Source organism: Hoplias malabaricus, chromosome 18, assembly GCF_029633855.1.
Source record: "Hoplias malabaricus isolate fHopMal1 chromosome 18, fHopMal1.hap1, whole genome shotgun sequence".
Classification (NCBI taxonomy): domain Eukaryota; kingdom Metazoa; phylum Chordata; class Actinopteri; order Characiformes; family Erythrinidae; genus Hoplias; species Hoplias malabaricus.
This window is the reverse complement of record NC_089817.1, coordinates 7,005,526-7,027,882: the sequence shown is the minus strand read 5'-3', so window position 1 is coordinate 7,027,882 and position 22,357 is coordinate 7,005,526. Positions and strand designations below refer to the sequence as shown.

General features: G+C 42.5%; 2 protein-coding genes across 4 annotated transcripts; one reads left to right on the top strand and one right to left on the bottom strand.

The window, feature by feature from the left end:
• Nucleotides 1-1,354: 1,354 nt before the first annotated feature.
• Nucleotides 1,355-12,591, bottom strand: nln (neurolysin (metallopeptidase M3 family)). 2 transcript variants are annotated; one of them, XM_066651228.1, is made up of 13 exons: nt 12,491-12,591; nt 9,695-9,936; nt 9,232-9,380; nt 8,216-8,320; nt 7,960-8,062; nt 7,694-7,854; nt 7,039-7,174; nt 6,301-6,667; nt 5,863-6,064; nt 3,941-4,127; nt 3,547-3,675; nt 2,952-3,088; nt 1,355-1,922 (listed from the first exon to the last, which is right to left on the bottom strand). In XM_066651228.1, the coding sequence occupies exons 1-13, from the start codon at nt 12,496-12,498 to the stop codon at nt 1,770-1,772; spliced, it is 2,079 nt and encodes a 692-aa protein (XP_066507325.1). In that variant the 5' UTR covers nt 12,499-12,591; the 3' UTR covers nt 1,355-1,769. The 2 variants fall into 2 exon arrangements, with proteins under 2 accessions (XP_066507325.1, XP_066507324.1); XM_066651227.1 differs by lacking the exon at nt 12,491-12,591 and adding an exon at nt 11,711-11,825 and having other exon boundaries at nt 9,695-9,951.
• A 174-nt stretch (nt 12,592-12,765) lies between these two features.
• Nucleotides 12,766-21,689, top strand: sgtb (small glutamine rich tetratricopeptide repeat co-chaperone beta). 2 transcript variants are annotated; one of them, XM_066651478.1, is made up of 12 exons: nt 12,766-12,852; nt 15,451-15,565; nt 16,017-16,120; nt 16,452-16,527; nt 16,718-16,817; nt 17,130-17,234; nt 17,346-17,484; nt 17,651-17,713; nt 20,121-20,158; nt 20,356-20,439; nt 21,118-21,238; nt 21,545-21,689. In XM_066651478.1, the coding sequence occupies exons 2-11, from the start codon at nt 15,466-15,468 to the stop codon at nt 21,227-21,229; spliced, it is 921 nt and encodes a 306-aa protein (XP_066507575.1). In that variant the 5' UTR covers nt 12,766-12,852; nt 15,451-15,465; the 3' UTR covers nt 21,230-21,238; nt 21,545-21,689. The 2 variants fall into 2 exon arrangements, with proteins under 2 accessions (XP_066507575.1, XP_066507576.1); XM_066651479.1 differs by lacking the exon at nt 12,766-12,852 and adding an exon at nt 15,151-15,193.
• Nucleotides 21,690-22,357: the final 668 nt, after the last annotated feature.

Here is a 22,357-nt window from a genome sequence, read left to right as displayed (position 1 = left end):
ACCTAGTGTTGCTTTAAATATAATTCTATATTTAAGTGTTATTTAAATTCTGCCACTTTTAAAAATCTGGCAGATATTACAGAAAGCAGCATTGTTCCATTTAGAAAGATAAATTAAGCATAAACCCAAGCCTGTCCAATAGGAAAAGAGTAGAGGGACATTTTTTTTGGACAGTCCTAAACTTTGGGCTGACGTTATCTGGCTAAGAAAATCCTGCTTTGTAGAACACTCTCCCACTCCTCCAGTCCATACTCAACAAGTAAGTTCCATTTCAGCTAACAGCAGTGTAGCTTCAGCATTTAAAGCTCAAGTTTCAACCTGAACTGATTTTGGAATGAATCACAGTAAAGAACCTCCAGTCCAAACAGGGTGTATTTATGTTTTTCAGTTTTAAAAGCTACACCCCAATATCAAAAAAGATTCTGGCCCAGGCATGGCCCATGTCCCCCATTATCACTGGCCTATTTGCTCCACTGAATGATGGCAGTTGTGTGGACCCCTCCCAATTGCCACATGAAGGCCAGATAAACACAATATTAGCTCCACATGTTGTCAGAAGCCATAGCATTAAAATTTGTGTTCCACATTTAGGGCCTCACACCCAGATTGCAATCACCAGGAAAACCCTAACTTTGCCAGAAGTGTGACAGATGTATTTAGTGGCATGTGGGCCATTTACATTTCACGTGCTGACATCCACATGCCATCTAGATCAAATGAACAGCCTGTTTACTAATAGGAAATAACGAGAATTTGTTTTAAAATGTTTATGTTAATTAAATTAAAATGCTATTTGGTACGTACAATCCCAGCTGTGTTATAAGTGTTATAAGTAAATTCAGCCTTTGAAAAACTACAGACAAAGCTGCATTCTTAATGTGAAACATTCCTGCCTTTTACACAGAATACAGCAGCCTAACAGCGGAACGTTAAATGCTGTTGGGCTTTGCAAGTGATGCAGTACAGCAGAAGATCACCAACATGTGTCTCGGGCTCTGGTTGAGCTCAGTGACTTGTCTCCATCTAGTGGCCGAATCAGGCATAACTATTACTTGGTGCCTCAGGTGCTGGAACATTTCTGTGCCATAATAACATTAGTGAGATGAGGAACTGTTATTGGAAGTTAGTTCTGGATCATGAATATCACTCCACCCAATTTCAAAAGTATTAGGATGTGCTCCATTACTCCAGAATATGTACTTCTCCTGCCCAACATCACATTGTTGAGGGATATACACTTGGAATGAAGCGTTTTTACATAATGCTTTGATGCAGCTCTCTCAGAGTGTGCTATTTACTTTAATGCTTTTGCTTGAAGATTATAAAAGACTGCACACAGCCACATGTCGGTGTTTACAAAGACTGCAGGCTAAAGTATTGTAATTCAATAATTATTAAGGGTTGTCTATGAACCTATGGACACAGTGTATAAAAGGACTCCAAAGTTATCTGATATAAAAGATACAATAAAAGGTTTATATGACAAATTCAACATATTATTCACAGATAAAGTATTGAGGTGAGGATGACAGACATGCAGATCGACTCAATCAGAAACAGAAGCTGCATATCTTTATATTTACATTTGTTGAGTAAATATCAGTACGGTATAAACATTTTTAATCATTCCAATGTGAAAAAGACGGGTAAATCTGGACTTACATTATACAAACTAATAGAACTAATAAAAAAAGCAGTATCAGTAAACAAAATTAAAATACATATCACACGAATAAAGCATTCTATTTAATACTATAATAAATATCAAGTCAATAATTCAGTCCATTTTCTATCCAGGCCAGTCCTTTACACTGGAAAAAAGCATCCTGACATGGCTCACGGTCCAAAAACCTTCTCAGCATCTCCATTCCATCCACTGAGCCTCCAGCCTCCAAGATCACGCTCCTATATTCCTTACCCACCTGCAAGGAAACAAACCGGCCTTCATCGTTCAAGTACTGTACAAGGAAACAGCAAGTTTGGTGAAGAACCACATGTCCCTGTGGAAATCTACTGGGTTTTTAAAAACATAACACATAACTTTATCATTGTAAATCACTCAATGTTTTTCTGTGAAATAGTTCAGTGAAACTGGCAAACTTAGAATAGGAGTTATATTATTTACATAATATAATCATAATCATTGAGCGCTATGCAGGAATACACCCTGGAGGGGGCGCCAGTCCTTCACAGGGCAACACAGACACACACACTTTAACTCAAACACTCACACCACAGATAGAGGGAAAACACACCACACTCCTCACAGACAGTCAACCGGGGGAAAGCCACACAGACACAGAGAGAACACACCACACTCCTCACAGACAGTCACCCGGAGGAAACCCTCACAGACACAGGGAGAACACACCACACTCCTCACAGACAGTCACTCGGAGGAAACCCACGCAGACACAGGGAGAACACACCACACTCCTCAAATCAAACCCAACCTCCAGGTCCCTGAAGCTGTGAGACAGAGACACTACCTGCTGTTCCACCGTTAATAATTTATGGTAAAAAGTGGTAAATCTGATGAAATACATTTTCTAAGGGACTAATTTTATAAGCTTTTCATGAAACAGGTTTCAGTGAGGGAGCTTTTGAAGGAATGAAAGGCTTTGGATGACTGACCTCACACACAACTGCTAAACAAATGTGACTCTAAGTTTGGAACAGAGCATTCTACACCAAACTGCTCTGTAAGACTTTGTTTACATTGGAACCCTTTCAGTTTGCAGGGATATTGTGAATTTCCCTTTGTTTTTTTTAATGTTTGTTCTGCCTTAAGTTTGAATCAAATGATGTGTTCTGTTCTTAATGTAATTATGCAGGTTAATCAAAATTGTGCTTACTGAGACCTGGATTATATGACATACACACAACAACAACACTATTTTCTATTTAAAGTCATTCAAAGTCAGACAGGAAGAGCCAAACAAGAACAGCACCTTTGGGTTCATGATTCCTTCCTCCTTGAAGCGGCTAAAAAAGATGTCCATAGAGTAGACTTCACTCCAGAGGTAGCTGTAGTACTGACCGTCATAGCCTCCGGCCAAATGACTAAAACTTGCCGTCATGTTTGTCCCTGTGAAAAAAACAGTCCCAGACTCATCACAGCTGTTTTTAAACATGAGCCACACTGTGGGTTAAGACTGTGGATATGACATTTCTTAGTTTAGCATTTAATACCATTTAACTAATTTAATCCATGAATTATTATGGACTTTAACCCATAATTATTGAGCACAGTAAAATATTTATATTTGCTGTGTATACAAGTGTATAGTGGCTAGAAGTTGAATATGATTTTAATTATTTTGTTATTAATTATTATAAGGCAGTTAACTTTAATTCAATTTTAGATATTGATTAATATTGTCCAACTATAGTATTTTCTGGGGCATATTACATTTTTAAATGGTTGCATTTTATGCAATTAAAATTGCAGCCCAAAATCACATGGACTTAAGTGTTAATCTTGAGAGCCACAGTGAGAGAGAGGCCTGCACTGAAACCAGTATAGGGTCATTATTAGTTTACTACCAGGTGTGGCCGGGATGCCCAGGATTTCCTTGCAGTGTTTGGCAAACTCTGCGGCAGTGTCAGCAGAGGCCTTAGTGTGGAGCACTTGGTCCACTTTACTTAGTACAATCTGCCTGAGGTTCATCAGACCTGTTGACAAGCACCATCAGAAAAAAACATATTCCGGATTATTAACAGCTAGAGGAATCACACAGGTTTAGCTGGAATTCATAAAATAAAATAAGTAATTCAAAACTTGTGATCATATTTTGCATTTACAGCCCACAAATATGACAACGTATGACTCAATAAGTAAAAACTATTCCCAAGGTGTTGGCTGAACATTAGATTTGAGATATTGGTAGCCTGTCTACAGCTGAAGTGTTAAGTTTAAATATGGAGAGGAAAAGCAGACCGGTGTTGGCCACTCTGGACGAGATGAGTTTGTTCAGCATGTCATCAGGGATGGGGCTTCCATCTTTGTAGTGACGGGACATTCTCCTGAGTGGCTCTTTCTCCCACACCCAGTTCTCCAGCATCTGAGACGGCACCTCTACAAAGTCTGTCTCCACCAAAGTCCCGCTGAACTCTGCATAGTGAGTCTGAATAATGATTAAAGAAACACCACAGAGCATGAGAATTAATTGTGTAATAAGTGAAGAAGAACATAAAGTCAAAAAAACCTAGAACATTTTTAATGGTCATATAGTAATTCAGTTTCATTCATTCATTCATTATCTGTAACCACTTATCCAATTCAGGGTCACGGTGGGTCCAGAACCTACCTGGAATAATTGTGTGAGTGTGATACTACCTGGAGGGTGTATCACACTCACACATTCACTCACCCACTCACACCTACGGATGCTTTTGAGTCGCCAATCCACCTACCAACGTGTGTTTTTGGACAGTGGGAGGAAACCAGAGCACCTGGAGGAAACCCAAGCAGACACAGGGAGAACACACCAACTCCTCACAGACAGTCACCCGGAGGAAACCCATGCAGACACAGGGAGAACACACCACACTCCTCACAGACAGTCACCCGGAGGAAACCCACACAGACACAGGGAGAACACACCACACTCCTCACAGACAGTCACCCGGAGGAAACCCACGCAGACACAGGGAGAACACACCACACTCCTCACAGACAGTCACCCGGAGGAAACCCACGCAGACACAGAGAGAACACACCAACTCCTCACAGACAGTCACCCGGAGGAAACCCACGCAGACACAGGGAGAACACACCACACTCCTCACATACAGTCACCCGGAGGAAACCCACGCAGACACAGGGAGAACACACCACACTCCTCACAGACAGTCACCCAGAGGAAACCCACGCAGACACAGGGAGAACACACCACACTCCTCACAGACAGTCACCCGGAGGAAACCCACGCAGACACAGGGAGAACACACCACACTCCTCACAGACAATCACCCGGAGGAAACCCACGCGAACACACGGAGAACACACCACACTCCTCACAGACAGTCACCCGGAGGAAACCCATGCAGACACAGGGAGAACACACCACACTCCTCACAGACAGTCACCCGGAGGAAACCCACACAGACACAGGGAGAACACACCACACTCCTCACAGACAGTCACCCGGAGGAAACCCACGCAGACACAGGGAGAACACACCACACTCCTCACAGACAGTCACCCGGAGGAAACCCACGCAGACACAGAGAGAACACACCAACTCCTCACAGACAGTCACCCGGAGGAAACCCACGCAGACACAGGGAGAACACACCACACTCCTCACATACAGTCACCCGGAGGAAACCCACGCAGACACAGGGAGAACACACCACACTCCTCACAGACAGTCACCCAGAGGAAACCCACGCAGACACAGGGAGAACACACCACACTCCTCACAGACAGTCACCCGGAGGAAACCCACGCAGACACAGGGAGAACACACCACACTCCTCACAGACAATCACCCGGAGGAAACCCACGCGAACACACGGAGAACACACCACACTCCTCACAGACAGTCACCCGGAGGAAACCCACGCAGACACAGGGAGAACACACCAACTCCTCACAGACAGTCACCCAGAGCGGGAATCAAACCCACAACCTCAAGGCCCCTGTAGCTGTGTGACAACCTGATGTTGTGATGTCATTTCATCCACCAAATAAAGTAGTTCTTGTAGTAGTGAATAAAGCTATCACTGTTGTTTCTTTGTAACTAATAATCAGTGGACACTACAGGAAGATTTTACAAAATGTGCCATTATCATATAACACCATTAGATTGCTTCTGATCAGCGTTAACTCTTTTAAAATACTCTTACGTAACACACCCGAGAGCACAGTTCGTGCATGACGTGTCCAAACTCGTGGAAGAAGGTCTCCACCTCATGGTGCTGCAGTAGGGACGGCCAAGTCTTTGTTGGTTTGGTGAAGTTTGCCACCATAGCTGCCACTGGGAGTCTACGAATCCCATCAGGCCCCAGGCAGCCAGGCTGCAGTCCAAAACAGGCAGCGTGCCCATATTTACCTTCCCTGATGAATACAACAAAAAGGCAGGGTAAATCTAGTTAATATAATGAGCCAACGTCTACTATGTCTGGGTAACAGCATCCTGTTCAGGGTCAAATCGTCGGCCGCAAGATGGCCAGTACCCGGGAAATTCTTGACATAGAAATGAAATGATATAGAAAAATATGTACTAACAATATGTTTAATTACACCACCCATCTCTGCCCTTTCAAACCTTCTTAATTCCATAAAACATGTACCTGGGATGTAAGTCCAGATAAAACTGCCCTATGTCCTCTCCTGTGGAGGAGTCCAGGACCGTGTAGAGCTTCACACTCTCGTGCCACACGTGAGGATTCGCAACCTGTTTGAACTGCAGCCCGAGCAGATCTTCGTAAATTCTCAGGAGGCCCTGCATCACCACCTCCAGAGGAAAGTACTCTAGGAGCTTGTCCTTATCCACGGAGAACTTCACCTGCTCCACCTGGTTCATGTAATAGGGCATGTCCCATGCATGCAACTGACCGTCAAAATCCAGCCCCCTCCTCCGACACTCGGCTTGTTTGAGAGACAGCAGGTACTGCCTCTCCTTCACACCCACGGGCTTCAGTTTCTCATAAAGCTCATCTGGAAATAAAATATAAACACATGTGTAATTTAGTCCGTGGTTTTCTGTGTATTTGTATTTATAGCATTTGGCAGACACTTCTTTTAGCCCAAGGACTCTTACTGGTATAACATGATTTGGCCTGAGATGGAAATCAAATCCTAATCTGATATATAGGGGGTAGTGCTGTTACTCACTATTTTACAAGAAACACACATTCATATTTATATCTCTATGCTGCTCAGGTTTATCTTACTCTAAATAACATATGAAAAATAATACAGACTGCACTCTTTCACTCTTACCCTAATATATCCAGTCTGAACTGATTCTACAGTAAATAAACCCTATTCAAAATGGGGACAAAGTAGATGTGACTGGTAGAATTTACCAAGGAACCGAGCTACATTTTTGGAGTCCTTGGCCATGTTCATCTCCAGCACATAGTCTGTATGGCTGCTAAACCCAAGAAGTTTAGCCATCTTTGCCCGCAACTCAATGAGCTGTTCAAGAATTCCTGTGTTCACCTGCCAACCAAAGAAAGACATCTGCCTTTAAAGACTCTGTACCAACACCAGGTTAGATTCCAAGTTAGAAACAATGATTAAAAAGGTTAGATATTGCTGCTATACTTCATTCATTCATTATGCATTATTACCGCTTATCCAGGTCAGGGTCCCAGTGGATCCAGAGCCTACCTGGAATCATTGGGCGCAAGGTAGGAATACACCCTGGAGGGGGTGCCAGTCCTTCACTGGGCAACACAGTGAAGGACTGTGGGAGGAAACCGGAGCACCCGGAGGCACAGACACAGGGAGAACTCACCACACTCTTCACAGACAGTCACCCAGAGGAAACCCATGCAGACACAGGGAGAACACACCACACTCCTCACCGACAGTCACCTGGAGCGGGAATCGAACCCACAACCTCCAGGCCCCTGGAGCTGTGTGACTGCGACACTACCTGCTGCCCCACCGTGCCACTATACTTATCCATCTATAATCAAATGCAAAACAAAGTACAACACCAGCTGCAATGCTCACATCTTTACACCTGCTGTGGAAGGCTTTCTCCATCATTCTTCTTGTCTCTGGAACATGGCATCTCTTCATCAATGGAAAATAGTGGGGGTATGCCAGAGTAACCTTGTAGCGTCCATCCTCTGCTCTTTCCAGACCATTTGTGTAGCTGTCTGCAAGGCCACCTTTAGGGCAAATCAGACGAAGTGAGAAAACGTTTGTTTGCCTTCATTACTGTTACATGGCAGGCACACACTGGTAGGACCAGTGACCGATACAGACATGTTTACCTAACTCCTCTGGAGAAAATATCAGAACTGTGTTTTCTTCATTCACATTTTGGTTGAAATCAATGGAAAGTTCACTTATTTGCTTGGAGAGCTTTTTGATTTCCTACAGGATGAAACAACAAAAACGACGATGAAAACTAACAAAATTAAAAACATAGCACAAGCTAATGAAAACTGTAATGAGTATTTAATGAAACGTGCTATGCACCAAGGTAACAGTAAGAAAGAATATGAATATCCACATCTATAACCTCACTTCTTGTACTTGTGCAGACAGATGTAGTCCGTTGCGTCTCCCTACTTTTATTAATCTCTCCATTAATCTCTTAGACTCGGGTAATAAACCAGTGGGCTGTCTCTCCTAGGAAAACAGAACGAGAAACCACAAAAACGGCTTTAATTTACGTCCAAAGGGACGAACTGTTCATGTCCTCTTCAAAGAATAAAGACAAGATTTTGACCGCAGGCCAACCACACACTCCTGTACTGTGAGTGTAACTGAGGTCAGATGTTCCTCTGAGTGTGGAAACAGTTCCAGCACTCTCAGATCTCAGTAACATTAGTTGGACTGTTCATAACAACTCAATTAAAGGGCAGTAAATACTCTGGAGAGACCGCAGGACCATCTCAGAAGAACTAATGGTCAAAACAGCAGACAATTCGTATCAAACACATCAACAAAATACGGTTTTATAGTAGAAGCAATACGTTAATGAAGACCAAGTACCACAAACATCAACCATGAGTCTCTCTTGTTTACGAACATTTAAACTGCATGAAATACTAAGGCAGTCCTCTCAATAATGGAAGAGGAGATAAAAAAAGAAGCTATGACGCAGTTGATTATGCTTCCTTCTGAAGCACATTGGGATGTTCTTGCCATGTGTGTCTTTGATCACCTCTGAAGGTGGATTTAGAGATCTGTGTCTTCACGTACTGTCCATACACCAAAATGCAAATTAATGCCAGATGGCAACAAGGGCAGAGACTTTATCTGAATCATATGTGCAGCTTTGCTAGCCCCTTTAACAAGTTAAGAATCTTTAAACCAGTGGCTGGACCCAAGAGACCTGTGTGGAACATAACTGACATTTGTATTATACACAGTGCAGAGGAGACTGCACTATCTTTTTTCACTTCTGGGACACATCCGCCCTCATCTCTATGCGTAACTCAAGCGTGCCCCAGCGTTGGATTGTTTATAACAAGGCAATTAAAAGTAAACACCCTGGAGAGATCTCTATCTCGTTTCAGCACTGCGTCTGTCAATACCTGCAGGGCTATAAGCCTCTGGAACACGTCCGATCTCATGCTCATTTCCACATCGAACTCAGACAGCTGCTTGTCTGCCTCTGTGCTCGCAGATCGCACCTCTTTGCACGGAGACACGTACTGAGGAAAATCCAGGACATGCCGCGAAGCTGCGTGCACAGAATTCACAAGAACAGAGAAGGAAAGCGAACGTCTTTTAATGAAGTGCTTTAAATTATACACTGGCTTGTTAGTCTTTGTATTTAATAGAAAGCCGGCAGTATTTATAGCAAAGTTATCTGAATCATGGTATTCATGCAATTCAAAACTCAAATATTTGAATCAGTGTTGAGGCATATCACATAATGCATTCCCCACTGCTATTTAAATAAAGCCTGCCACAAAGTGATGCCGAAAAGTTCCAATTTTTTGCCCGTATCTTACAGCCTGACCATCCAGTGTCTGTCCGATTGCACTGACTCACCGGAATAATCCAGTTTAGCATCAGCCAGGACCTGGAGTGTGTTTTCAACACACACATTCCCAATGTCTACAGAGCCAACAGAGTCGTAGGCTTGCTTTATTCGCTGGATCAGCCTCTCTGTCCTGTGCTTTATCTGCTCTGGGCTAAGATCCCATCTCAGACTGTTCCTGTTGTCAGCGGAGTTTGAACAACTTCTGGCTGAAATGTCTAATCCGTTCAGAAGGGTCATCCTGAGCCTCGACCTGCAGTGGAAAACACTTTAAGGGGGAAAAAAGCACAGTACAGGTAACATTAAAACTTATATTAACACCATCAGAATTACAGCTGAAGTTGCAAATCCAGTGTGACCCTGAGACGCTAGACTAAAGAACAGTGATGGAAGTGCAACCCTGTCATCAGCCAATGCTCAAACTGAGCAGGGACCAAACCTGTTGAATCCAGTCTTCGGACGACTGAGGAAACGTCATCATCATCATCATCATCATCTTCTTTGCCGCTTATCCATGTCAGGGTCGTGGTCTGAAGCAACGTCTACTGTTATTTTTAACACTTAGACAAACAGATAATAAACTCCCGATGGCAGAAAGCTGAGCTCCTCACAGCTGCCCACAGAGAGCCTACACGGACAGCAGCATGACCACCTCAGTGACCGTGAAAGTATGGTGACAGGAACATGATACCTCTCTCCAAAGCTTATAACCTGATCCACACATGGCTATTAGATTAGTCAGCTTTTATTTCTAAAGGCTGAAGCTGGCTTCTTATCTACAGCTTCCGTTTTCTCTGGCTTCTCATTCACAGATTCTGATTTGGGGACAGAAGACCCAAGGGTGTGTTCATCAAGACAATTCACTGCACACTTTACATTGTCATGGACTTTAAGTGAAAATTCAGCTGTATTTAATAAAGAATTCTTATAGACTCTGCTCAGTCTTTAAAATATATGAGATTGTATATAAAATAACAATATTTCAAGTCCTATTAAAATCATTATACAATAATATAAATTCATCTAATACCTAATAAAAGTGTAAAGCACTGATACAAGCAGATTCAAGTGTCACATGTTACTACAAATCTTTAAAGGAAAGTATATTTAAAGCTCATCACTTGGGTAATGATTTGTGCATATGGTTAACTTAAGTGTAAACCAACGAGAGAAGAATCTAGATCATATTCTAAATCCATCCTCCAGGCGCTTAGTGCTGCTACAACTCTTTTGACAGTGTTATAACACTGTGCTGTTATTTTGGTATGTGAACACTGGTATATCAACATCAATTCAATGTTGCAGTGGGGTTAGGTTTTCTGATTAACTGAGAAATCTTTGCCTTATACAATACCACTTAGTTGTTGTCCTAATTCTGATTTCAAACATTGAGGCAATGTTTATATGCTGCTGCAGTGTAACCAGCTGAAGCTTGGGCAACGTTGGCTGGATGTTAGGGCCTATACAACATTGAGACAACGTTGTCACAACACAAACTGCCTGCTTGGTGACTCTCAGTGGAGTTCAGCTGCTCTAACACTTCTGCTTCAGCTGTAAACAGTTCATGTAGCTAATAATGGGAGGTAACGGAAATCACGATTCTACAGACTGACTACAAACGTTGAAAACGTTTCTTATGAGACACTTGACAGAGGCTGTATCTCATATAGCTCCTTAATCCCTGTGTAGTGCACTAAAGTTTATGCTTTACACTCAAATAATGCCTTAAAGCTCTAACAGAAGGTCTTTTAATAATCATCCATAATCGGCACTGATCCACTATCCATTATTATTGTAAATACTGGGTGTAAAACGATTATTTTTTCCCAAAGAAGTGAAATATGAAGGGAGCATGGAGACATTTGGGATTCTGCCTTAGCTAATCATCAGTTAGCTTAGGCTAGTGATGTTTCTGAAGCTATATTGCGTTAGAAAAGGAAAACGCGAAATTGCAGAACGCAGACGGATTAAACGATGATAAAATATAATTCTGTGAGATTCCTTTGCAAAACAACATTTCACAATACCTGCAGAAACGGGCTCGAACCACAAACATGCTGAGGACACACATCCCAATCGTAAAGAGTCAAAGTTTAAGACTCGGTTCTTTTTAATGAATCACCTGAACCGATACAGGAGCGGTCGAAACGTTTGGAAGTGTCTTAAAATTAGAATATTAAGGTTTCAAGATTTTACTAGGTCATAACATAAAACATTTCCTTGTATTTGTTCAGACCAATGTATAGAGTGGCACGGTGGCAGTCCGTGAGGAGTGCTCCGGGTGACTGTCTGTGAGGAGTGTGGTGTGTTCTCCCAGTGTCTGCGTGGGTTTCCTCCGGGTGACTGTCTGTGAGGAGTGTGGTGTGTTCTCCCTGTGTCTGCGTGGGTTTCCTCCGGGTGACTGTGAGGAGTGTGGTGTGTTCTCCCTGTGTCTGCGTGGGTTTCCTCCGGGTGACTGTCTGTGAGGAGTGTGATGTGTTCTCCCCGTGTCCGCGTGGGTTTCCTCCGGGTGACTGTCTGTGAGGAGTGTGGTGTGTTCTCCCCGTGTCCGCGTGGGTTTCCTCCGGGTGACTGTCTGTGAGGAGTGTGATGTGTTCTCCCCGTGTCCGCGTGGGTTTCCTCCGGGTTTTGTGGTTTGTGGTTTGAAGTGGCATGGTGTATAATATAGCAATTTTAAAAACAATGTTAAAGTAAATGTCGAGCATCAGACTTGTAATGTGCCATATTCTGAAATTTAACAGTCCTCAAATAATACTGGCCCAAACACATTCTCGGTACAGTTTGAAAAATGTAATGTTATTTCTTACTGTGTCATTCAAAAAGGAGATGCCACAGACAAACATAGTAAGCCAAAGATATTATTCTCATTTGGACCATCAAAAATTCCAAAATAAATCTATGTAACCACAAGCACGTAATTGCAAACAAAAATAATAAGCGTTGATAATATGTGTGATAATATCCGTAATATATATTAAGCAAGTTGACTTGGCATGGGAATCAATCAATTATAACATCGGGAATCGATTCATTTACTCAGTAAGCTGGATGGTCTGGATTTGGCGCATGCGCGTCGCTCACTCGCTGTGTTCGGTGCTGTGGTGACGCTGTTGTGGGTTTCTCTGTGTATGGTCTCTCCCTCTCCTCTCTCTGCTGGGGATTTGAGCAGGTAGGAGGGCGTCTGTAGCATCAACAACAACACATAGCTGTTAAAGTCATTTTCGTGATGCAAAATATTCAGCAGTGGAGGAGATTGTTTTTATGACTGAGGTCTATTATTGCTACTTCTCTGACGCCTTTCTCAAAGACTGTTGTTTTGCTGCCATTTCTCAGGCGTGTTCTTAAATCACTGTAAACGTCATCTGCTGTGTTGATGTGTTCACAGTGACCTGAAATACATTAAATGTGGTTATTGTATGGTAGGCTGTTGGTTATGCATTAGATAAGATGTGGCAGTTTGTAGGACAAACTGCTCCATTGCCCAGTGTGCGTTACATCACATAACTGCATCATAGATAATGTGTAGCTATTGATATCCAGCACATGATTGATAAGGTGCTTTTTGTGTATCATATTGTCATATTGGATGTGTGATATTATAAGCTAGCCCTGCCATTACTCTTATTACTCTTTTTTTTAATATCTGATTTGGTGGCATCTAGCTTCTGATTCATTTAGTCACCTATTATATAATTAACTGCAAATGCTTTCTGCGTTATGTATGGAGTAATGCAATGGACAGAATGTAGTCTGTCACGTACTGTACTGTGCAGGAGTTCATTTTCAGTCAAAACATCCTGAGTTGACAGGTCATTCATTAGGAGACATGTATTGAATGGACAATCACCAAAGGCTTTAACAAGCAGCATTCAAATTTCATCATTTAATTTTTCCTTGGAAACAGCTTCCATTCTGTTCCAAAGACCTGCTTTCACTTTTTCAACTAAATGAGCATAGATTATTCCTACATCTTGAGAGTTCAGTGTTACAGTTTGGTTCCATTTTCTGCCCTTCCCAAACTTCATGACCCCAAACACATCCTGTGATGTTGAGGTCTGGGCTCATGGGTCAGCCCTCGTTGCTGCGAATACATTGTCTTCTTTATTTGTTTTGCTTAAGTTCCTCTTTACTATTTCCTTTTCTGAGTAACAGCTTCTTTACCATGCCACTTTTTTTGACCCATAGGTCTGTGAGTTGCCTTCTGACAGTGAAACACTTTTTCATTTGTTCAGATCTGAGGGAGGGGGGTGAATAATTTTCTCCTATTTCGCAGAAATAAAAACTAAGTACTGCACATGAGATGGGAACAGTTATGTTGCGTTCACTATCACTTTCTGATTCTATCCCATTTTAATCACATAGTTTTTCATTCATTCATTGTCTGTAAGTGCTTATTCAGTTCAGGGTCACAGTCGGTCCAGAACCTACCTGGAATCATTGGGCGCAAGACGGGAATACACCCTGGAGGGGGCGCCAGACCTTCCCAGGGCAACACAGACACACACACACACACATTCACTCAGACACACACCTGCAGATACTTTTTAGTCGCCACTGCACCTACCAACGTGTGTTTTTGACTGTGGGAGGTAACCGGAGCACCCGGAGGAAACCCATGCAGACACAGGGAGTACACCCCACACTCCTCACAGAAAGTCACCCAGAGGAAACCTATGCAGACACAGGGAGAACACACCAACTCCTTACAGACAGTCACCTGGAGGAAACCCACACAGACACAGGGAGAACACACCACACTCCTCACAGAAAGTCACCGAGAGGAAACCCATGCAGACACAGGGAGAACACACCACACTCCTCACAGAAAGTCACCCGGAGGAAACCCATGCAGACACAGGGAGTACACACCACACTCCTCACAGAAAGTCACCCAGAGGAAACCCATGCAGACACAGGGAGAACACACCACACTCCTCACAGAAAGTCACCCGGAGGAAACCCACGCAGACACAGGGAAAACACACCACACTCCTCACAGACAGTCACCCGGAGCAGGAATCGAACCCACAACCTCCAGGCCCCTGGAGCTGTGTGACTGCGACACTCCCTGCTGCTCCACCGTGCCGCCCCACATAGTTTTTCAATCATTTTAAAAATATTCTAGTTTCACTTCATTAGCAGATATTAGCTTCTCAATATAAGTGGAATATTTTATATCTAATATCTTCAGAAATATCTCCTGGAAAATGAATGACCTGCACTTAATGGATATTTAACCAGGGGAAAAACTAAATGAAGCATGGTTTTACAATCACCCAGTTCTGTAAAGGGCTCTGATTAATGTCCAGAGGCCTGTTTGGAAACCCTGGGATAGCTATAGCATGCCTGTATGGAACATAAGTCTGGGACATAAATAAAGCCATGGAGAGCCAGACAAGACCAGCTGAGGATCAGAGGGCAGTGCTTAGAATAGTTGTGGTGGAGAATTGCCTTCAGAGCCGTCTGGGCAATTCATGGTCAGTGGGTCAGTGTGAGACATTTTTCAGAAGGTAATCAGGAACCCGACATAACACCTTCAGGTGGTTTCACTTTAACTCAGGTGAACTGATACTTCTATTGTTGGGTTTCCATGTCCTGAAAACCTATATTTTATTCACAACTCCCTGTAACATATATATAAAGGTTGGAAATGATCACGTAGAAATGAATCACAGTTTCAGAACCAAACAAAGACCCGGGTTCTTTAATGAGAGACAAAGCTGGCTAGAGTGGCATCTAATTTGTTTAGAAAATCTTTCGCTTTCAGTTGTTCACAGACAAAATGGCAGTGGAGAAGCGCCTGGCGTATTCCATAGTGCAGTTCCTCAGAGACCAGACACACTGTGGGTCACTAAACTCAGATGAACAGGAAAGCCTCGAAGGTAAGGCTGCCTCATATTTCAAACATTGAAAGTCATAGACCTTACACTTTTGTAAAATTTGTTTATACAACTGGACATAATATTCTGGTCACTGCTAAGCCTTAAGGCTGTTTTGTAGTTGCTGACCTTGGATCTGAACACTGTAAACTGAAGCTGTGAGCTCATGTACTGTATTTATAAAGTCTCAACGCACTGCTCTAACATCAGGTCTCATTAGTTCACTGTGACACGGTCCAGTGTCATATAAAAGCTGTAAGCTGGTCAACATTACTGCTGTGAGAATAGTGATAAGAAAGGGACCTTGGTTGGATTTGGCACAAATAATTTATTTAAGTCACTACTTGATTTAATAATTTTTGTGAGTATTTTACCATCGAGTATTAGTTGAGTTACTGTTATTGGATGTAAATAGCTTGGAGAATGTCAAATATCTTCTGCCTTCCTTTTACAGTTGCAATACAATGTTTGGAGACCACCTTTAAGATCAGCTCCAGTGACTGTCACCTTGCAGCTCCTCAGCCGCTCAGAGAGATCTTTCTGAACTCCCTGCTCAAGGTGATGACATGCACTTCAGGGACATGCTATTAATGTCAGACCTTTCTATAAACCCTTAGCTCCACAAGTTAGTTTACCACCCTCTAGACACTCAGCGTGTGAGGCATTTTCTCGCTAAGTGCAAAGCCGCCCTGTTCCTCCAAGTAGGAGCTTCCCCTCTCCAGACATTCCCTTGTTTCAAGTTTGAGGAGTCTGGGGTCCTGGTAGTGTGGTTTTGTAGGTACCCCATGTGCTGTTTATGGCGTTTCATTTTTTGAAACCCATTTGTCTACAGGAGCAATCATTTTTTCCCCTATTTATAATGTATTTATTTTTTAATCTAAATCTACAGAATGATATTGTGACATCACAAGAGACATCTCCATCTCCAGAGGACATCGAGAGAGCCGAGCAGTTGAAGAATGAAGGTATGTGGAGTCAACAAAAACATTTAATAAAAAACCAAGCTTTTAATGGAGAAATATACAATACAACGTTTGTATGTGTCTAGAGCAGTGTAGGCTGAAGCAGCAGTAATTGGTTAGAGTATGAGTAGCCTTGTGTGTACTTGAGTTATGAATTTTTTGCTGCAGTAAGAAACTATTTATTTATCCTCAGGGAACAACCACATGAAGGAGGAGAATTACAGCTGTGCCGTGGAATGTTACACAAAAGCCATCCATCTGGACCAAAGAAATGCTGTCTACTACTGCAACAGGTGGGGAGAACCCACAAAACAAAGCACAGGGCTCTTGATGAGTAAGAAAGCAATGTAATTAAAATGCTATGGTGTTCATAGTCACAAGGTCAAACTCTTGAATACTTTTCACCATCAACATCTAAACAACAATATGAGAGAATAGCTTTGGAAAAAATCTCAGTGTATATTAAAGTTATTTAGGTTAGCGTTAGCTAACCCTAGCTAAAGCGTTAGCTAAACCTAGCTAAAGCGTAAGTTAACCCTAGCTAAAGTGTTAGCTGGGCTGAATCCTCAATAATGCATGATGCGCAATGATGTGTTTTTTCTCAGGGCCGCTGCACACAGTAAACTGGGAAATTACACAGAAGCTACTGGAGACTGCGAGAGGGCGATAGCCATTGATCCGACGTACAGCAAGGCCTACGGAAGAATGGGGTGAGCAGTAATTACATTAGCTTCATAATGTGTCAAAATACAGTTATAGCATTGTAATAGCATTTACATTTGTTGTTAATTCACAATAAAACTTTTTTTGTTTGTTTCAAGGTTGGCCCTGACTTCCATGAGCAAGTACACAGAGGCCATTTCTTACTTCAAGAAGGCACTGGTCCTAGACCCTGAAAATGACACCTACAAATCCAACCTGAAAGTGGCTGAGCAAAAAAAGAAGGAAGCATCTAGTCCAGTGAGTAAACAAGATTGGACTCATGGACTTAATGTTACAAAATGTTTACCAAAGAATTTCACACAGGTCACTAAAACACATAGATCACACACTGTTGTATGTTGAAGACATATAGCCAAAATGTGCTGTTAAATATCCACTTCTTTGGTAATTTATGTGTCTGCAGACAGCTGCAGGTCTGGGCTTTGACATGGCCAGCCTCATCAACAACCCAGCCTTCATTAGCATGGTAAGATCCGCTGGTATTCACAGATAATATGTGGTGACCAGATACTGTTTTTGAGGACAATGGCCAGTGTAACAAACAACACCCTAAAACACAAACAGGGGTCCATTCTGGTCACAGGAAAAGTTCAGTGTCTCACAAGTTCTCACACTGTTACTGATCCCCAATGTCCACATTTCAGATTTTAATGTTTTCTAGGTTCCTCAGTGTGAGTGTTGGATGGAGACACCTCAGTGTGTGTGTGTGTGTGTTGAATTTCCACTCCTCTGTATGATTGTAGACTGAAATAAACTCCTGCATGATCAGTGGAACTGGGTTATGTAACCTGGAACTGGTGTCCCATAATGATGTTGTGACCAAATTATCTACCAGGGAATATGCTGAGTGAATCACTGGTAGATGTATTGCCAAACAGCTGAGCTTCCAGTGTACAACTACACTCAGACCAGTTCAAGCAGTGGCTTTACAAGAAGGGTTCACACAAGGCTGGTTTACAAATTGGACTGGGAAAAGAAACGAATCAAATCTATTTTATTTATTTTACAAATTTATAGACTGGTGGGCGGCACGGTGGTGCAGCAGGTTAGGGTCGCAGTCACACAGCTCCAGGGACCTGGAAGTTGTGGGTTCGATTCCCGCACCGGGTGACTGTCTGTGAGGAGTGTGGTGTGTTCTCCCTGTGTCTGCGTTGGTTTCCTCCGGGTGACTCTCTGTGAGGAGTGTGGTGTGTTCTCCCTGTGTCTGCGTGGGTTTCCTCTGGGTGACTGTCTGTGAGGAGTGTGGTGTGTTCTCCCCGTGTCCACGTGGGTATCCTCCGGGTGACTGTCTGTGAGGAGTGTGGTGTGTTCTCCCTGTGTCGGCATGGGTTTCCTCTGGGAGCTCCGGTTTCCTCCCACAGTCCAAAACACACGTTGGTAGGTGGATTGGCGTCTCAAAAGTGTCCGTAGGTGTGAGTGTGTGAGTGAATGTGTGAGTGTGTGCGTTGCCCTGTGAAGGACTGGCAGGGTGTATTCCCGCCTTGTGCCCAATGATTCCAGGTAGGCTCTGGACCCACCACGACCCTGAACAGGATAAGTGGTTACAGATAATGAATGAATGAATGAATGAATAGACTGGCCGATAAGCTCAAAGACTTCTACTTGTTGTTGAACCCTGTATTTCAATAGTTTCCCTGTAATTTAACTTATAATGTAAAAGTATTTTTTCTCATAATGTAATATATGAATGTTATATCTATATGAAAATAACATATAATATTCCAAGATCAAAATTCATTAGAAGTTGCAGATATATATATATATTATATATGGAGTTTATAATATATAGCATTTTGAGATTTACAACGTATAGTACTCATTATGTTACGTGATTCTACAGCTGTCCCTCATCTTACACGTATGGTTGTTTGGCTGATTTTGTTTTAGACAGCGCAAGCAGCCATTTATATTTTGTTATAATTTTAGAAAAAATAGACCACAATCGGATCCATTTATTCTCATTCAAATGAAAGAATGTTGTTTTCTGCTCTTGTAAATTTACCACGCCAATCCACACCAGGTTTTGTTCTACAGGGTGGGCCATTTATATGGATACACCTTAATAAAATGGGAGTGGTTGGTGATATTAACTTCCTGTTTGTGGCACATTATATGGGAGGGGGGAAACTTTTCAAGATGGGTTGTGACCATGGTGGCCATTTTGAAGTCAGCCATTTTGGATCCAACTTTTGTTTTTCAATGGGAAGAGGGTCATGTGACACATCAAACTCATTGGGAATACAAGAAAAACAATGGTGTGCTCAGTTTTAATGTAACGTTATTCTTTCATGAGTTATTTACAAGTTTTTGACAACAAACTTGTTGGATTGTTGGATTGTCAATGCAACCCTCTTCTCCCACTCTTCACACACTGATAGCAACACCGCAGGAGAAATGCTAGCACAGGCTTCCAGTATCCGTAGTTTCAGGTGCTGCACATCGTGATGGTATGGTGTGGTATATGAGGTACAAAGATAGTGGCGCCATTCTTCATCAATGGAAACCTCAAGGCCACTGGATATGTGAAATTGCTACGTGATGATGTGTTTTCCTCGTTATGCACTGAAGCTGTAGATGCAGTGATACTTGCTGCTATGCAAACTATTAAATTGTAAAGAAGCTGTAAATTAAAATGATGGGGGAAAATGTAAACCTAGCGTCAAAAAGCTAGAGGTTGAAGAACATCCATGATGTCAGTTTTGGGGTCATTGTTTTGTTTATTTTTCTTCAGTAATTATTGATAAGGGCTGCAGTGGGTCATCTGCCCCAAAAGCTTGAAAACCCTAGTTTTATGATAAACAACTTATGGATTGAGGGTTGTCAATGGATTTGCTCTTCTCTGTGGAGAATAAAAATGTGTCCTCTGTCCATAGGCTGCCAGTGTAATGCAGAACCAGCAGGTGCAACAACTGTAAGTGCAGCATGTTTAAGTTTTTACATTTTAAATGCTTAAATGTATATAAATTAGTAAATGTATCTCTAATTCTACCCTGATATAACTATGCCAGTGTTAAAAGCGAATTGCTGAGCTGCTTACCAGCAGTTTATAGATGTAAAGCAACCTGGGAATCGTGTAATGTGTCTTCCTCCTGTCATGCTACTGGGCAGAATGTCAGGAATGATGTCCAACGCTGTCGGAGGGCCAGCAGCAGGGGTTGGAGGTCTGTCTGATATCTCCAGCCTCATTGAAGCGTAAGTGTCTTTCCATGTCTCTACTGTTACCAAAAAAAAGGTCACTGACTTATGAGCGTGATGCCAAACCTTTTGTTTCCTTCAATGATAACAATAACCAAGTGTTTAACACATCTGTACAGGGTTTGTTGCTTTTTTCTTCGTACATATAGTGTGTGTGTGTGTGTATACACTGTGATCGAACCCCCAAACTATAATCAAGTCGTTGATTGAGTCTAATTCGGCAGATGAGGTCAGGAAAAACCCCATTCTGATAACTAGATTTGGTACTGTGCTGGGACCAGCAGCAACAAAAGAAAATGTTGTCTACATCATTACAAGCGTATATAGAGACCAATCACCTACAAGATTAAAACCACTTACATTTCATGTGAATAACACTGATTACCTGGTTACAATCCGCAGCCATGAAGTGTGTGAAGCAGAATAGATGATGATATGAGATCTGCCTACAATGGGACTTGTAAAGGATGGTGGTGGGGGGGGTATATATCAGGGAGCAAGTGAACAGACCGTTCTTCAAGTGGATGTGTTGGAAGAAGGACTGCCCCAAGAGCCAAATTGTGAGGGTCACAAAGTTGTGGTCAAAGTATTTCCAAACAGTACGTCTTGCGGATTGTTCCTGGCCTGCAGTAGTTAGTTATTCCTTTAAATGTCTTTTTTCATTCTGTCTCTCAGTGGTCAGCAGTTTGCTCAGCAGATTCAGCAGCAGAACCCAGAGCTGATTGAGCAGCTGAGGAACCACATCCGGAGCCGCTCCTTCAGTGGCAGTGCTGAGGAGCATTCCTGATCTGCACAGGTCCGGCCCAGCAGTACTCACACTCACATTACCTCTGCATCAGCTGCAGCATGCTGTCATATGAAACATGTTCATACGTGTTAAAATAATATACTTTTATGTATTTGTGTTCATCCACACACTATTTCAGCAGACACGACATGAAAGAGTGTAGGGTTCCTAAGTGTATGGTTTTCAGTTGTCTACAGAAATGGTCACGTGTAGCATCTGAGTTAAAACAGTAGTAGCAGTTGTTGGTGTAAAGTTTAAGGAGTCTTTCGTGTGTCCTGCTTATTTCTTACTAATTAAAATCCGTTTTTCCTGCAGAGCCATGTGAGGAGCAGAACAGAGACGGTATGCGTAGAAGAGCAGGAGAAGGAAAGTCGTGAATGCAATCTCTACACCCATTCTTTCAAATCTGAGCACTGGCAGAGCTGGAGTGAGGAGAGGGAAAATGGGGCTGTGGCACTTTACTGGGACTGGGCTTCTGTCTGGCGGGGGGGGGGGGGGGGGGGGGTGGGCAGAGGAAATGAGTCTAAAACACCTTTCACACTACACTACTTCCCCCACCACTTCACTCTTATATATGATGTCCCAGTAGTCAGAGTACACCTGGTGGTGTTTGAGGAGATTGCTGGAATATTGCTAGAAATACTCTGATCTATTTAAGGGCCCATATCTCAGAACAAAACCCTTACTTTTCTTAAAAAACATGACGTACACATTTCATTATGAACACATTTTTTTGAGAAAAAGGATTCAGTTTTGTGTTGTTCATGGTTATCAGGAAGTTTCCGAACTCGCATTCCTGTTAAATTCATTCCTAACTTAATGGTTTGTTGCATACATTTCCTTGAATAGGCAACTAATTTTAGGTCATTTACCTATACATCAGTCTTAAAAGCACAGCAGAGCCAATAGTCTTTTAATTTTAAAGGATATAGGGAAACATAGTCCTGTAAAAATGAGAAACAGCGGAGTGGACGTAATGGAAAAAGTACAAGGAGAATGTGGAATGTTCGAGTACTGCATCCTAGAGATGCCGTTCTCGACCTCTGTGGAAAGTGTAGTAGTGCGAAAGGGTTGCGGGGCGTGAGAATTTGTAGCAGTTGTAGTGTATGAGGAACTGAATCATCTTTA